Here is an 18,476-nt window from a genome sequence, read left to right on the forward strand (position 1 = left end):
AGTCAACTGTTGACTGAAATATCATTACTTGGGGCTTGACTATACATAGAAAGAAGGCTAGAGTTGCCAGATAAAATACAGGATGCCCAGTTAAATTTAAATTCAGATATGCAATGAATAATTTTTTAGTATAAATATGTTCCAAAATATTGCACAGGACAAAAATTTATATTAAAATATTATTCATTATCTGAAATTCAAGCTTAACGGTGCCTCTTGTATTTTTATTTGCTAAATGTGGCAACCCTAACAAGGTGAAAGGTCATAAGGTCAAAGAAAGAAAGCAGGAGAGTACAGCATCTTAGTTCTGATTTTCCCCGTCCAGGTTCTCATCTGCCCTGGCTATACTTCGCTTCCTGTCCATGAATAGCGGCGAGATTGTCTGTTTTATAACAATCCAAACTTTTATTTGATCTACTCTGAGTGAATTTCTGTTCTTAGCAAGGGACACGGAAACATTTAGCAATTCCTCTGTAAAAGAGGCACTTCGGCATCAAAGAAACAACCAGCTTAATATTTTGGGGAGATGTTTGTCCTCCTTCTCAAATTACCCGTGGAAAAAAAACATGGTGATGTGTTTACAGGAGCTAACTTGATTTATTTCACAAATCCAAGAGTACATACAGAAAACCACTGGCCAGAATATGTCACAATCATTACACAGCCTCTATCTAGGAATGTGTACCCTAGAGATTCCCACACAAAGGAGACTGGGATTCCCAGAAGCAACACCACATTGCTGAAAGCAATCAAGGTTCAGGTGAAAAACCTGGGATTGCAGAGGGCAAAACTGGAAAAAATCATGCTTAGCTGGTTACAATTCTTGCCACGGCAAATTCAATAAACATTTATTTATTGAAGCGCCTAGTATATGTATCAGCACTAGAACAGGTGCTCAGACGGCTACAGAAATGTATAGAACAAGAACCTAAGGAACTCAAGGAGCATGGAGAGAGAGAAAACATCAAATGGACAACCAAGCCGTTAAAATAAACTGGAGCTTTATTGGCCCAAGAAGAGCCAGCGGACCCAGTCTATAAGTAATGCTTTGACGCAGAAGTTAAACAAACAAACAAACAAAGAAAAAAACTAAAAACAAGCATGAGATAAACTGGCACTTCTTTTCGCCCAACTTGGATTTGTCCAGAGAGTTGGAGAGAAAAGATCATTTTCGTAGGGCATTTTATGCAGGAACGTTGAGTGAATCTCCGAGTCTACAAATCGTTGCATACTTTTCTGGGTACCAAAACGCCCGGAACAGATTTCAGGAAGATCGCCCCCTGAAGCGGAGCGCACCCGCGCCTTTCGATGCACCCGAACCCCGGACCCCAACCTGAGTGCGGCCACCTGGAGGGCTCGGAGCTGCCCGCACCCGACCAGGGACAACCGCGGGCAAGAGGTCAGTTCAGAGGGTGGTGTTTCGTTCGCCATGCCCCTGGCCAGGTCCCACCATCGGGGAGCCCACCTGGCCCAGGAGTCGACGAACGCGGAGGAAGGTCTGCGGCTGTCCTTACCGTACAGAAAATCATACGCTCGATTGGAGGAGATGTGGCTCCCAGCCCGCGACCTCTCCCGGTACCCAGTTTGAGACACCTGCGGCTGGGCCTGGGGCTCCTGGATGGTTACTGCGTGGCTCATGGTGCCGCCTCTTTCCTCCGGCCAGCAGTGGACCAGCGGGTCAAGCCCGGCTGGTGCTTGCACGTCGCCATGGTAACGGCCGCGGGCGCGCAGGGATAGGGGGCGGGACAAAGAGGAGGGAGGAGGCCTCGGGACGCGGCCGAAGAGGAGTGGAGAGAAGTGAAAGCAGGAGTGGCCAGACAAGGGTCAGGAGGGGAGTGGAGGGGAAGATGAGAAGAGAGGGGAGCGGCGGGGTGGGGGAGGAAAAGGCTCGCTTCCCTCTATACTCCAGAGACAGTGGGGAGGCTGGGAGAAAGCTACTCTCAAGTCATTGATTTGCCAGTTACACCTCGTAGCCTCTTGGAAATCCCTGGGAGATCTCAGAACCTTCTAGAATAATTGGGTGCCTCCCCGCCCCTTCCCCCAGCACTTTTCCAGGGGGCTTGTCCCGAGAGCTGCGGAATTCAGTCAGGTTCCTAAATGTTGCTCCTTGGCACACTGTGAACTTTGCCCCACACTCATTAGCATCAGTGTTTAGGGTGGGTTAGGTCATCACTAACTGTTGATCTGAGACTGCTGACCCTTTCTGAGTCCTGGGCATTAGATAACAGAAGATGACTTGGGGTAGGCACTGGCTCTGCTTTTAAAAAGTATTTATAATGGAAAATTTTAAACATAAGCAAAAGTGATTCTACTTTTAATAACAAACCCTCAAGTAACCCATCCCTCAGAATCAACATTTAGCAACATTTTGCCAATCAAGTTTCAGTTTCGTTCCCCTCTTTTTTAAAGAAATCCTAGACATAATATTATTTTACCCTTAAATTTGTCTGCATCTCAAACTGATACAGATTTCTAAAATTTAACAACCGTTATCATATCTAACAAAATTAACAATAATTCCTTAGTACTATAAATATTCCAATTTTCCTGTTTGAGTCCAAATTATCTTTTATAGTTGGTTTGTTCCAGTCAAGATCCAAAAAAAAGTCCTCATGTTGCATTTTGGTATGTCTCTTAAGTCTTTTATCCTACAGCAGTGAATTTCTAATACTTTCAATAATTCTCTATTTATTACCAGAGGTTCTTCTATAAAAGGAACTTTTTCATACCAACTCATTGGTTATCCTGAGATAACCAGGATAGCCTCTTAGAGGAAAGACTGGGTAAGTGCTGGATTCGTTCTCTTTAATTATGAAATTTCAGAGACATGAGTCGGTGCCCTACCAAACTCCAGAGTTAACCACAAAGTTTTTGCTTGTTTGATATCATTATGAATGCATGCACTTTTTACAGATCTTATGTTTTAATCCATTATGATCATTATTATTTATTATATTCAAATTATTAAAGCTAATAGCATGCCTTAGAGTTGGCTTCTTTGTCCTTTAATGTTGAGACGAGAAGTCTTCTTCTGATCAAAGCTTTTTCTCGATCGAAGGGTTCATGGTCTCACAGGCTCCAAGGAATGAAGCCGTGGACTGCAGCGGCAAGTGTTACAGCTTCGCTAGAGAAATGCGTGGACCCAAAGACTGTGCGGTAGCAAGATTTATTAAAGCCAAAGCAAAAGTAAAGGGAAAGCGAAAGTAAAGCTTCCACGTGTGGAAGGGGACCCACCAGGGTTGCCCTTTCTGGTTTGGGTATCTTATGTTTATATCCCCTTATGACTCCTCCCCTTTTCCTTTTTCTGTCCTATAGGATTAGCTTATTTTCTATCTGCTTGTGGGTTTGTAGCAGGCTGAGCCGCAGACAAGAACCGCTCAGACACCGAGTTGTGGAAGGAAAGGGCTTTATTCAGCTGGGAGCATTGGCAGACTCACATCTCCAAAAACCGAGCTCCCAGAGTGAGCAATTCCCGTCCCTTTTAAGGGCTTACAACTCTAGCCACTTAGTCCCTCAGTGTGATCCACAGACACTTCATGAATACGCTTCCTGGCCTACTACTCTTTCCGCATATACTCCTGGTTTTAACTTATTGTCTCTACTCCTAAACTTCTTGGGGTTTTTGAAAAACAGCCATGTCCTAGGTCTGTCTGTGTACTTTCTCGTAAAATCCAGTTTTGGCAAAGAACCGTGCTAAGTTAGTTTGGCAAGGTGTGTCTGACTGGAGTCCTCATCCTTCGCTTTTGCTTTTCACCCCCAGGTGAAGTCTGATTACCCTGGCTGTCTTCAGCAAGAATCCTTTGAGATGAGTTTAACCAGAATTCTCTTTACCTCTGATATTTCCTCTTAGTAATTTTTCATCCACTGACCCCCACCCTGCCCTTTGCTATAAATTTCTACTTGCTCATGCTATGTTCGGAGTTGAACCCAATCCCTCCCCTGACTACAAGACCCTGTTGCAGTAATTCCTATATCTATTGCAATGGTCTCGAATGCAGTCTGCCTGTCCATGCCTTAACAAGATCATTGAATAATTTTTTCTTTAACACCCCTCAACTAATTTAGCTACATTTGAATCTTGGTTCTAAAATAGTTTGTATGATCTTTGGCATTTACTTAATATCCACATGCATCAGTTTCCAAAACACTAAAATGAGAACAAACAGCAATAATATCAGGGAAAATTATGGGAGGTAACACCTACAAAGGACTTAGAACAGAGTCTGTTAGATAGCAAGTGTCCGATAAATGTTATAATACTACCTATCTTCATAAATCTTCCCAATTTCTCCATTTCTGTCCTCATGCATCATGAGTTTCCCATTTACCTAGAACTACCTCTGATATTCATCTTAAAATATGTAAGAATACAAAGGGCAAATGTAGGGCTAAAGAATAGGCATGACTGTTAAAGATATAATTCATATACTTAAACACATATTTACATTTCACTACTAACTGTAACTGAGTAGCATTTAGTAGCTAAATGTAAGTAAACATGGGTTTAAATATATAAATTTAGTAGCTAAATGCTATTCAGTTACATTTAGTAGCAAAATATAACTACTATGTAACTACCAGTTACATAGTACTAGCAGTACTGTCAGCAGTATTAGTACTATGTACTACTAATACATACTATTAGTTACTATGTAACTATTACATAGTAATATTTACTAGTACATTACATGGTAGTTACATTTAGCTTCTAAATGCTATAAATCAGCTTTTGATACTTTTGGAAAACATCAGTTCAATCAGAAAAAACAAATGTTATTAGAAAACAACATTTCCAGTTTAAGCTGGCTCATTAGGTGAAATTTTAAATTTACAGGTTAGTGTGTGTGTGTATGTATGTATGTGTATGTATATATATATATATATATATAGCATTTAGGCCAGGTATGGTCGCTTATGCCTGTATTCCCAGTACTTTGGGAGGCTGAGGCAAGAGGATCACCTGAAGCCAGGAGTTTGAGACCACGCTGGGCAACATAGTGGGATCCTCTCTCTACAACAACAACAGCAACAAAATTAGCTGGGTGTGGTGTCATGTGCCTATAGTCCTAGCTACTCAGGTGGCTGAGGTGGGAGTATAGCTTGAGCCCAGGAGTTTGAGGCTGCAGTGAGCATTTGATTTTGATCAGTGTTTTGCAACTTATTGGAGTTTGTTCTGAATTTTGGTTGATGGTCTCACAGCTATAGAAAGGAAGAAATTCTTCCCAACCAGGAGCTAAAGACAAAAATACACAGGCTTGGTCTCATTTATTTTAGGTAGTTCACCAACTTTTATTCATTTGTGCGTATGTTCACACAGTCTTTTATTAGCTTTTAATCTTTTATCATTAACAAAATATAGAAAAATGAATCTCCAAGCAAAAGAGGGTTTATTTTGGAATAAACAAAGAAATAGGGTTGCAATCTGGTACACATGCATAGACTAGGGTGATCTCTGATATGCGGTAGGACAAAAAAATGGTTGAGGTTTTATTGGGAAAGGAGGAAGAGTATGTGGGTTATTATGAAAGAAAGCTCTTTGGTGCTTGCAACATGTTTTTTGCAGGAGCTGGTGAGCTCTGATTGGTCAGTGGCCACAATTTCTAGGTAAAACTAGTTTTAAAGTCATGGTGGCTGTTTCCTTGTAAAACTGGTCTTAAAACTGTAACAGCTGTTTCATTGAATTGGGCTTATTGGACAGCTTCTGGAGCAGGGTTTTGAGACCTGAGTTTTGTTTTCATTTCTGTTTTTTCTCTATGCCCCCCCATCCCTCACTCTAAATTTTAGTTGGGTATGACAGATATGACTCCATTTAGATAATCAACTTTCACATTCTGCTCCCTGCTGCCCCCCACTTTTTTTTTTTTTTTTTTGAGACGGAGTCTTGCCCTGTTGGCCAGTCTGGAGGGCAGTGGCACCATCTCGGCAGACTGCAACCTCTGCCTTCCAGCCTCCAGCAATTCTTGTGCCTTGGCCTCCCGAGTAGCTGGGATTACAGGCACATGCAACCACTTCAGGCTAATTTTTGTATTTTTAGTAGAGACGGGGTTTCACCATGTTGGCCAGGATGGTCTCGAACTCCTGACCTCAAATGATGCACCCGCCTCAGCCTCCCAAAGTGCTGAGATTACAGACGTGAGCCACCGCGCCCACATTTCCTTTTTTTGACTAAGATCTTTCTCTGAAAGCATCACTGGTCAACTATCCTTGAAGTTAAGCTTGATCGTGCCTCAGTGCCAGGATGTGCTTTGTCCTAGTTGTTCTGACCCCACACTAGAGGGAAAATATGAGTCAATAGGAGTCAACATTAGAGGCCCAAGTCACATTTGGACAACAAAGGGGCCAGAAGGAAAGACCTTTACAGGGTAGGTCTACCTGGGATTCAGCATTGGATTCCGTCTTATCAGTTACGCAGGCATTAGCAATCATCTGGAAGCACTGGACTAATATTTTCCTGTTGGGAAAGCAGGCTTTGCAAAGATTAGACAGGCAACAAGAATGTAACTTAACTATCATAATGTCAAGAATAAGCAGCAATAGTATCATGAATTCAATTTGAAAAATAGCTCTAAACCATGAATCTTATTTTGGAGGTAAGTCACTAAACAGATTGAAAAGTCCAAATGCATTGGGTGGAACTTTCTGGAGCCAGGTGGCATGTTCCTTTATCTTGCATAATTGTGTTTTCTACTTCCATGTGCAGCCAGTGTAAGCAACTGCACAAATACCACCTTGTTCAGCTAATAAGCAATCTAGAGCAATCCTGTTATCGAAAACCACTTTAGCAAGAAAATCTGAGGAAGTTTGGTGAGTTGCCATGGCTTTGGCTGTGGAGTCAGCTGGATCTCCAATAGTTAGGGATAAATTTCTCACCATTATTTCTAAGGTACTAACCCCAATCCAGAGGAAGAAGGATCTAACAACTGAGGCCCATCCTGCTGAGTTTATGCCTCTAGGTAGAGTGTCTTTTTTGATATGATGGTGCAAGTTAGTAGATGTCAACCAATGTTCAGATTTTGCAAGTTTAAATTGAATGTAGAAATATCCCAGACCACATTGGTGCTTTATTTTCCATTTTTTGAGACATGATGTTGCCCATGAATAGAGCTGACTGTAGGCTCCTTCACAGATGGAAATGTATCTCGATGTGTCACAACAGGTAATTCCACGTAGATGGAGTATCTTGTGCATTAACAGTTACTTGTAGGGAGGTGTCAATAGTAATTATCCAGGGTTCTATTATTGAATTATTGCACTGTTGGAAGTCATCAACAATTAGAGGACGAAGGTCATAAATATTTTTATAAACTGTCAAATTTATTTTCTCTTGAATTCTATCAGCATGTTGTTTGCATAATCTTACTCTAACTTCAAGGCCTTTTCTGTAGATCTTAGGTAATGTTAGGGTGAAACAGGAAATCTGAATATGTGAGTCTAAAAGCTTGACCTTGTGAAAAGGACTAGATGTATAATTAGAACAGTTACATGGGGAATATCAGTAAAATCTGTTCTGAGGGCCGGGCACCGCTGGTCATGCCTGTAATCCCAGCACTTTGGGAGGCCAAGATGGGTAGATCACGAGGTCGGGAGTTCGAGACCAGCCTGACCAACATGGTGAAACTCTGTCTCGACTAAAAATACAAAAATTAGCTGGGCATGGTGGTGCACCTATAATCCCAGCTACTCAGGAAGCCAAGGCAAGAGAATCACTTGAACCCAGGAGGCAGAGGTTGCAGTGAGCCAAGGTCACACCACTGCACTCCAGCCTGGGCAACAGAACGAGACTTCATCTCAAAAAAAAAAAAAAAAAAAAAATTATGAGTTAGACCAGGGGTTCACTTGCATTATGGAGATTGAAGTTTTTTTTGGTACCAATCCAATAAATCGGTTATGTTTCTCATTTTGGAAATAGATTAGAAAATGCAAATTAGAGCATTATTTTTCCGGGAAAACAAAAGCACATAAGAAGAGACCAATAGTAAAAGGAAAAGGGTATATTGGCCTGGTCTGGACGTCTTGGGAATAGCAGTTTATTTCAATTGTTGTCTGCTTCAGATAACACATAAACTTTAAATTGCCTGCTGGGGTACCTGTCCAGGCAGAAGTAGAAGCCCTTTTAAAATGAGAGATGTGGATCAATGAGTCAATGCCTTTGAGTTTGGTGATACAGGGATTGGTGAGAAGGTCTTGATATGGGACCTTCCAATAAGGTTGGAGAGAGTCTTCATATAGGTGTCTTTTCAAAATAGACAGAAACACCAGGTTGTAGCTTTAGGTCTTGATACTTTAGGTCTTTGTCCTCCAGGAGCACACTGTGGAAAGATTTTTCTACCAAAATATATTTGTCTACTACTGTAATAATTCCCTTACAGTATTATAGTATCTCTCCTTTTAACAATTGAGGGTCAAAGGCAGTGGGCATTAAATGCATAGGATGACCAGTGATTATTTCAAAAGGTGAAAATTTGTGAACTCTAAAAGCAGTGGTTCTCAGTAATAATATCAAGAGAAGAACTTTAAACTAAGGGAGGTGCAAGTTTTCCATACATTTTTGCCAACTGAGTCTTTATGGTTCCATTTGTTTATTCTACTAGGTCAGAAGATTGGGGATAGTAAGAACAATATAAGTCCTATAAGATGGTAAGCATAATAAGAAGTCTATGTGGCCAGTAAAGTGGGTTCCCTGGTTACTATGAAGCTCAAGGGAAGTTCCCAAAGGAGGAATAATTTTTTTCAAAGAAAAATTTGGCCATAGCTGAAACAGTAGCTTATCTAAAAGAAAGCCTTCCACCCAATGGGAAAACATACAGATCATAACCGATATATATGTATACTCATGGGAGTTGGAAGAAATTCAGTTGCCAAACCTTGAATGGCTTATTAGGTAAATTTAAATGTCAAGGAGGAGTCTATACAGATTTTCCTGGGTTAAATTTAGGACAGGTAGTAAAAGTCAAATAGGCATTTTAGTGGGTTTTAAAATATTTCCCCACCAATACTGTTTTATGGAAGAGATTAATGTCAGTTGCCTAATGAATCAAATTATGTACTGTAATTAATAGTGGATATTTCCTTGAATCTGGAAGAACTGGTTTGTTCTCAGGTCCCGATCAGAGTTCCTTTTGATCATCAAACCAGAAATCATGGTCCTTTTTCAGTTTCATTGTTGTTTTTGAGATAGGGTCTCACTCTGCCACCCAGGCTAGAGTGCAGTGTGATCATGTCTCACTACATCCTCAAACTCCTAAGCTCAAACAATACTCCTGCCTCAGCTTCCTAAGTAGCTGGGACTACAGGCACACCCCACCACACCTGGCTAATTTTCTTATTTTTTATAGGGACAGGATCTCACTGTATTGGGCAGGCTGCTCTTGAATCCCTGGCCTCAAGCAATTCTCCCACCTTGGCCTCTCAAAGTGCACTGCAGGGGTGAGTCACCACACTCAGCCTGTTTTGTTTTGTTTTGTTTGAGACAGAGGAGTCTCACTCTGTCGCCCAGACTAGAGTGCTGCAGCGAGATCTCGGCTCACTGCATCCTCTGCCCCCCAGACTCAAACGATTCTTGTGCCTCAGCTTCCTGAGTAGCCAGGATTACAGGTGCATGCCACCAAGCCTATCTAATTTTTTTGTATTTTGACAGAGCTTTGCCATATTGGCCAGGCTGGTCTTGAACTCCTGACCTCAGGTGATCCACTCACTTTGGCCTCCCAAACTGCTGGTATTGCAGTTTTGAGCCACCCTGCCCAGCCCTGTTTTGTTTTTTTGACCTCAGTTTTGTTTTTTGACTTCTGAGGCTCAATTCTGTGCATCTTTGGTAATTCTTTTTTTTTTTTTTTCTGGGTCTCATTCTGTCACCCAGGCTGGAGTGCAGTGGCTTGACCATGGATCACTGCAGCTTCTACCTCCCTGAGCTCAGGTGATCCTCCCACCTCAGCGTCTTGAGTAGCTGGTACTACAGATCCACACTACCATGCCCAGATAATTTCTTGAGTGTGTGTTTTTGTAGAGATGGGGTTTTGTCATGTTGCCCAGGCTGGTCTTAAATGCCTGGGCTCAAGCAATCCAACTACCTCGGCCTCCCAAAGTGCACAGCCATGAGCCACTGCACCTGGCCTCTTTGATAATTATTCTTAAATCATTTGTTATCAGCAGCATGGAAACAGACTAATACAGGGTGTGTGCAATTGACCTTTTTCTTTCTTTCCTTTTTTTCCTTTTTTTTTTTTTTTTTTTTTTTAGACAGGGTCTCTCACTTTATCGCCCAGGCTGGAGTGCAGTGGAGTGATCTCGACTCACTGCAACCTCTGCCTCAGCCTCCCGAGTAGCTGGGATTATAGATGTGTGCCACCAGGCCTGGCTAATTTTTGTATTTTTAGTAAAGACGGAGTTTCACCCTGTTGGCCAGGCTGGTCTCGATCTCCTGACCTCAGGTGATCTGCCCACCTCAGCCTCCCAAATTGTGGGGATTACAGGCGTGAGCCACCATACCCAGCCACAACTGACCTTTTTCATCCAGTGATTAGCCTGGCCTTCTCCCACAAGCATGTGGACAAGTTGATTAAGATCAGAGAAGCTGGGCTAGTAAGCTTCAATTGTAATGTTAAATTCATCCGCAAAGCAAAGAGGGTCCTGGGTAACTTTAGGAAATTCCTTGGCTTTAACGTGGAATTCAGCCTTATTCCAAGGACATAGGCAATCTAAGGAACCTCAGGATTGTTGATGGGTCTAACCCTACAGGGATGAGTTTTTATAGGTTGAGGATGGGGATCAGAAGCTGGGAGGGTAGTAGGGGAGGAAGTATCAGGATTGAGTGGGGTTTTCAGAAAGGGAAGGGTAGAGAGGAGAGAGAGGTGGTGGTACCAGGGTAGCAGAAAGACTCTGAGTTTCTAAGGCCTTTTAAAATCTTCCTTTAGTTGTTTATCTGTCTTAGTTAACTTAGCGATGGTATTTTGGAGTTAGGTGATTTTTGAGGCTTGAATACATTTAGATGCTTCAAGATACCACTTAAAGATTATGCTCCTTTCAGGCAATTTAATTTTGTAGCTATGGCCTTCTAATTTCGTTCTAAGAAAACAAGATAGGGAGTTCAAGAGATGGCCATTGTAATTCCAAATTTTCTTTAGTGTAATTGGTCCATTGAGATAAAAAAAAAGAGTAGGAAGATGGACCATAATACTTAAGCATATTACAAGCTAGAGTCCCCAATGTTGGGGGAGCTATTTTGGTATATCTTTGAATTTGGGGAGTCCATTTGTAAATAAACATATCCAAGTGAGTCAGTGCAAAACCAAACACACAAAAGCCAAAATAAAAACCAAGCACACAATATGAACCAAAGAGTAAAGTACATACTCACCGGGAAGAATGACAAAGCCTTCTTCAAATCCCTTATAAATAGGAGGCTTAATAAATAGGAGAGGAAAGGCCCTTCATGAAGAAATCCCAAATAAAGCTGAAGAACTCAAATAACAACAACAACAAAAAAAAATAGGGGGTGTTTAACCCAGGAAAGACTCACTGGGGTGAAAAAAGATGACCAGCGGAAGTAGGGGGCTCAAGGGGTCTGACTGTGAGTACTGCACACCATAGTTCCAGGGGCCATTATCTTTCCAAGTGAATCTGCTTTGCATCTCACTTCTGACACCATGTAATGTCAATAACAGATAAATATATAGAGACTAATCTCCAAGCAAAAAGAGTTTATGTAGGAATAAACAAAGAAATAAGATTGCAATCTGGGACAAACACACAAACTGAGGTGGTCTCCAATATATTCAAAAAAAAAAAAAGGAAATGGTTGAGGTTTCATTGGGAAAAGAGAAAGGTCATTTAAGTTGTTATGAAAGAAAGCTCATTGGTGCTTGTGGCATTTTGCAGGAGCTGGCAAGCTCTGATTGCTGGGTGGCAAAAGTTACTAGGTAAAACAAGCTTTGAAGTCATGGCAGCCATTTGTTGTCACACTAGTCTTAAAATTGTAGCGGCTGTTTCATTGGATTGGGCTTGTGGGATAGTTTCTGGAGCAAGCTTTTGAGACCTGAGTGTTTTTTCACCCCTATGGTCCTCTAACTCTAAATTTTAGTTGGGTATAACAGGAATGACTCCATTTGTATAATCAATTTTCACTTTAGATAATCGACCTGTGGTAGACAGATTCTTAAGGTGGCCCCTGGATCCTGACCTCCTGTTGTTCATGTTCCCATGTGATCCCCTCTTTTTGAGTATTTTAGCCAATAGAAAATGCCAAATATGATAGGATAGATGTAATTACATGGTTCTCTTACATAAGACTGTAATGCCCATATTTTTGGGTGGCTCTCTCTCCCTTGCTGGCTTTGAGGAAGTAAGTGACCATGTTGGGAACCCTATTTGGCAAGGAACTACAGGAGGCCTCTAGGAGCTGAGGGTAGCCTCGAACTGATAGCCAGCAAGAAACCAAAGCCTTTAGTCCTACAATAGCAAGAAACTGAATTCTGTCAACAACATAAGATTGGAAGCATATTCTTCCCCAGTAGAACCACAGATGAGACCACAGTCTTGGCTGAAAGCTTGATTCAAATCTTGTAAGACCCTAATCAAAGAAGTCACTTAAGTAATGCCCTTGACTACAGAAATTGTGACATAATAAATATGTATTGCCAACAGGTATGTGGTAATATTGTTATACAGCTGTCTTAGTCTCCTTGGGTTGCAATAACAAAATACCATAGACGGTGGCTTAAACAACAGATATTTATTTTTCACAGTTCTGGAAGCTAGGAAGTCCTAGATCAAGGTGCCAGTCAATTCAGTACCTGGCAAGGATCCTGGCTTTACTTCTGACTTGCAGAGTGCTGCTTTCTTGTTGTGTCCTCACATGGGTAAAACAAAAGGGCTCTGGTCTCTTCCTCTTGTTATAAGGGTACTAATACCATCATGGGGGCTCCATCTTCATGACATCATCTAAACCTACTTATCTCCCAAAGGCTGCATCCTCAAATATCATCACACTGGGGATTAGGGTTTCAGTATATAAATTATGGCAGGACACAAACATTCAGACCGTAGTAATAGCAATAAATCACTAATACACAACCTCTGTGAAATTAGGTCATGTCATTGAGGTTACTTGTATTAAAATAACTTTGATATTGGAAAGGGATGTTAGTTCATAAAATTTAATTAAAATGAAGTACATAGTAATGTTGGGAGATAATTCTCCATGGGCGCACATGTTTCTGCGTGTCTTTTTTTTTTTTTTTTTGAGATGGAGTCTTGCTCTGTCGCCAGGCTGGAGTGCAGTGGTGCGATCTTGGCTCACTGCAATCTCTGCGTCCCAGGTTCAAGCGATTCTCCTGCCTCAGCCTCCCGAGTAGCTGGGACTACAGGTGTGTGCCACCACGCCCAGTTAATTTTGGTATTTTTAGTAGAGATGGGGTTTCACCATGTTGGCCAGGATAGTCTCGATCTCTTGACCTCATGATCTGCCCGCCTTGGCCTCCCAAAGTGTTGGGATTACAGGTGTGAGCCACCGTGCCCGGCCTTCTGCATGTCTTTCAAGGGGTGGCACTGTTTGCCTTTGTTCCTTTGTGTAGGAAACAACCTTGGAGGACAAAGGTAGTGTCTACTTTGGGAGCAAAAGTCAGACATTTTTACTGCCCACAACTAAATATTTGAGTTTCCTAAGCTCACTGTTCCTTTCCTGTAATTCAACCCAGTGCATATGTGGATATCATCTGGCTTTCTTCACATCACCCTGTGGGACTTGGAGCTCAGGGAACTGGCACAAAAATGCTGATATTCTGCTGCTGCTATTGCTATAAGTAATAAATTGTCCTTCATGTGTGACCTAGCTGCTTGGAGGCTTCTACCAATAATATGGTTTGCCTGTGTCCCCACTGAAAATCTCATCTTGAATTGTAATCCCTACGTGTCAGGGGTGGAACCAGGTGGAGGTAACTGGATCATGGGGGCAGTTTCTCCCATCTTGTTCTTGTGATAGTGAGTGAGTGTCACATGATTTGATGGTTTTATAAGTGGCATTTCCCGTTGGCACTCACTCCGTCCTACCGTCTTGTAAAGAAGGTCCCTGCTTCTCCTTTGCCTTCCACCATGATTGTAAGTCTCCGGGAGCCTCCCTAGAAATGCAGAACTGTGAGTCAATTAAACCTCTTTCCTTTATAAATTACCCAGTCTTGGGTATTTCTTTATAGCAGCATGAGAACAGACTAATACAACCAACATTCATAAAACTGTGGCAGGCAATTTGAATAAAATTGCAGCTATAGAGAACGTTGTACAGTACATATTTACCTGTGGAAATTGGAAAGCATTTTTTTCTTTGCAGGGGCAGATATAAGTACAAAAATTACCTTACTTACTTTTGTAAGTTAGTTTATACAGAGTAGACATAGTACATTAGGCCAATGAGAATTTAAGTCTTGTAATTCTTATTTCTCAACATGTGGTGTCACTGCTTCTCCACCAACAACTACTCACCCTTCCTTGTTAAAGCTGGCACACCTGGGATTAGTTAGGCCTGAAAAATGGCTAAAAATACCTTTATCATAGAAGGAGTTTAGAAAGTACTTTCTTAGTTGTTGCTTCTGGCATTACCAGGGCTGTCATGCATCCACAGAATTGCTGTTTGGTGCCACTGGTAGCTAATATCCCCATTCAATAACATACAATAAACATATTCACTGTGCTATGAAAAAGTCCACTACAGTCACCACTTCAAGTCTTAATGCCTGCTAATTTAGCAATTATAGTAATAGCAAAGCATTCCAAATGTTTAAAAGAGTTCCAATTCTGGTTACAATCAAAATTGAGGAGCAAGAGCTTGATATAAAAGGTACGAATCAAACTAATCTCAGAGTTGCCTTTGTAAGACAGATGGGTGAATTTTATCTTTTATTATTTGGTACTCATCAGCCACCTACTGTCAATTTAAACTCTAGTTACAGCTCTCTAAAATTATTTTTCTTGGGGGAAGTGGGCTATTAAGATTTTTGTTGGGGTAGGATAGGAAATGATAAATTTCATATGTTATATACTCCTACTTTTCCTTTAATACCAAAACAGGCCATCCCACAAGTATAAAAGCATTTAGGCTGGGTAGGAAAAGAAAAAAATAATAGAGAAAGAAGAAAAGCATAGTGATAACATAAAAATCAAAAGTTGACCTTAAAGCTTACTTTATATAAATTATTATTATTATTATTTTGAGACAAAGTCTCACTCTGTTGCCTAGGCTGGAGTGCGGTGGCATGATCTTGGCTCACTGCAACCTCCGCCTCCCTGGTTCAAGGGATTCTCCTGCCTCAGCCTCCTGAGTAGCTGGGATTACCGGTGCCTGCCACCACGACCGGCTAATTTTTGTTTTTTTAATAGAAACGGGGTTTCACCATGTTGATCAGGCTGGTCTCAAACTCCTGACCTCAAGTGATCTGCCCGCCTCAGCCTCCCAAAGCGCTGGGATTACAGGCGTGAGCCAGCACACTCCACCTTACTTCACATAAATTAAAAGGTGGAAGGAAAAGAAACCCACATACGTGGGTTAGCTGTACCATTCTGAAACAAGAGGATAGTTTAGTAGCTAGATATAAATGACTAAATATTTCACTTTGGAAAGGCCACTGGTCTTTTTTTTCAAGATCAGGAGAATATTTCATCCTGAAGAAGCAGTTGTTGAAAGAGTGTTAAGGGTTACAGCGCTCAGCAAGGAAACCAAAGGTTGTAAATGTCTGGAACACAGCAGGTTAAAGAAGTGTGGTGCAGAAAGGGCTGCTACTCAACTTCTTTGCCTGAGGCCTGCCTGTATTAGCTAACCTGAGGAAGTCACAGGCAGTGTTATCACAACCAGTAATCTTTCTTCCCTGAAGCAGGGAGGGACAGTGGGCCAAAAAATCTTCTCAATTGCAGAAAAGCTGTTTGAGTCTTTGGGTCTGTAATCTGTACCTACTGTTTATCTCAATTCTCCTAACTCTCTAAACTCTGTTAGATATTTATCTTCCTTTTCTTCCTTGTTCATTACCTATACATAAAAATGCAATAGCACAAGTGAATACAGATCAATGATTAGTTTTAAAATAAAAAAAAATTTTGCTTTGCATTAATTAATTAATTTTTTTTGAGACGGTCTCACTACATCACCCAAGCTGGAGTGCAGTGGCACAATCTCGGCTCACTGAAATCTCCACCCACTGAGTTCAGGAGATTCTCATGCCTCATCCCCCCAAGTAGCTGGAATTACAGGTTACCACTCCTGGCTAATTTTTGTATTTTTAGTAGAAATGGGTTTTCACCATGTTGGTTGGGCTGGTCTCAAACTTCTGACCTCAGATGATCTGCCTGCCTTAGCCTCCCAAAGAGTGGGATTACAGGTGTGAGCCACTGCACCAGGCCTTGCCTTGCATTTAGATAAATTAAGTAGGATAGTAGACAGAATACAGGGAGAAGATGATGAGACTCAGGATTGCCACTTTCAAATTATGCAGCCTTGAACAAATGTACACCTCTGAACTTCAATTTTTCCCCATCTATAAATGTAGATAATAATTTCGACTGCCGTGAAGATTAAATGATGGTTCACAACCTCAACAGCCCTACGTATGTGGAAGATATTGTGGCTGAAGCTGACATTGTTTCAACTGAATACATATTCTAAGTGAACACGTTAGTTTTTTAACTTTTAAAATTTTTAAAAATACTTAATTTCAAATATTGTCTCCCAATTCTATCATTTATTTGTTAACTTTCTCTATAGTATTGTATGTAAAACCCCAAGCCTTTATTTTGGTGTAATTGATTTCTTCAATTTTTTTGACATGCAATTTGTACTTTTGAAATGTTGTAACATAAGTTATTCCCCCATCCTTCAGTATTAAAATATTCTCCTCCACAATTTGCTATTAATTTCATATTTCAATCTTTCCAGTGTAGGTCTTTAATGCATCTAGCGCTCTTCCTTTTAATATAATGTTTAATTTTCTCCAGATGGTTAGCCTATTTTCTTTTCCCCAATGATTTGTTGAACCACATTTTATTATTTATTAAGGTTACAAGTGATGTTGATATTGCTCATCCAGGAAGCACTGTTTGATTAGCAAGATTCTAAACAATGTGCGTTAGCACCTAGTTGAAAGAATTGATAATGGATGAGGGTGAATTTAGAACATGAGGGTAATATGTTGTATTATTTAAAATATCAATCCAGAAGGAAATAAAAATCATGCTTATTGAAAGTTTTCAGATGACAAAATGGGGATGGTCTTAGTAACTTGAAAAATACACATATAGAAATTACTCTTATACAGCACCAGTTCACAGACACGCCTGTAGATTCCCTGAGCTAAATATCTATAATATAGAAACAAACTTTGATTAGGTGATGCTGAAAGTTTAAGTACCTAAAAATACCTATCACCAGGCAGCTATTGAACAGTGCCTCCAAGTCCTGCTTTAAAAAATGATTTTATTGGCTGGGTGCGGTGGCTCACGCCTATAACCCAGCACTTTTGGAGGCTGATGTGGGCGGATCACCTGAGGTCAGAGTTTGAGACCAGCCTGGCCAGCATGGCGAAACCCCGTCTCTACTAAAAAATGCAAAAATTGCCCGGGCGTGGTGGTGCACACCTGTAATCCCAGCTACTCAGGAGGCTGAGGCAGGAGAATTGCTTGAACCCAGGAGGTGGAGGTTGCAATGAGCCAAGATTGTGCCACTTCACTCCAGCCTGGGCGACAGAGCAAGACCCTATCTCCAAAAAATAAAATAAAATAAAATAAAATAAAATAGAGTTTATTGCCTGTTTCCAACAATTCTCTGCAGGAAAAAAATCCAATGATTATATCCATTTCGTTGCGAATAAGACGGGCACCAGTTTATCTATGTACCTGAGGAAATGCTATGGAAATGGTATTTTTCAATTTTATTCATCAGTATATTAACGAATATATGACTGAATAATTCATACTGAAATCAGTTGGAGGGGGGCTATAAATGCAAATTAGCTGAGGATTTAATGTGCGTAGGAGGTGTATAGGGGGTTAGAGGACCTTTTAAATTCCCCCAATAGTTGTGGATTCGGTGGTTCTGTCTTTGCTATTCATTTTTAAATAGGTCAATGAAAGACAGGAAAGGCGTGCAGTGTGTGGGGATGAGGAAGAAGGCGGATAAAAGAAAAGGGGGAAACTAATCTGTTATTCAAGGGAACTGGCTTTCACTTGTGGTTTCTCCTGTTTGGCTTGAACAAATCATTTCACCTTCTTGGGCTTCCGTTTCGATATTGGGTGGGGAGGAGCAGGTGTTACGAGATCTCGCAGTTGTCTTGCTGCTTTCATTCTTCGTGAGCCCTCCCCAAGTTGATTTAACAAATATGACCTAGAGTCCCAGAGTATAAATACCACAGTCCAGGTGACCTTTCAGCGGGCCTCCTTGCGCATGCGCTGAAGGTACCCTCTCGTTAAGGCCCGAATTTTGCCTCTTCTGCGCACGCGCCCCT

The 18,476-nt window shown here is 41.2% G+C and overlaps 1 protein-coding gene across 3 annotated transcripts in view; it reads right to left on the reverse strand.

The window, feature by feature from the left end:
* The window catches only part of MAATS1 (MYCBP associated and testis expressed 1), a 65,737-nt gene extending 64,022 nt beyond the window's left edge, over positions 1–1,715 (reverse strand). For all 3 annotated transcript variants that reach the window (XR_004027581.1, XM_004091711.2, XM_030801944.1), the window contains exon 1: positions 1,515–1,715. Coding sequence is in view for 2 of the 3 variants with exons in the window: in XM_004091711.2 (XP_004091759.2) it covers positions 1,515–1,638 (124 nt within the window). In the remaining variant the exon portion in view is untranslated. The remainder of the gene's footprint in view (positions 1–1,514) is intronic.
* Positions 1,716–18,476: the final 16,761 nt, after the last annotated feature.

Source organism: Nomascus leucogenys, chromosome 21, assembly GCF_006542625.1.
Source record: "Nomascus leucogenys isolate Asia chromosome 21, Asia_NLE_v1, whole genome shotgun sequence".
NCBI lineage: Eukaryota > Metazoa > Chordata > Mammalia > Primates > Hylobatidae > Nomascus > Nomascus leucogenys.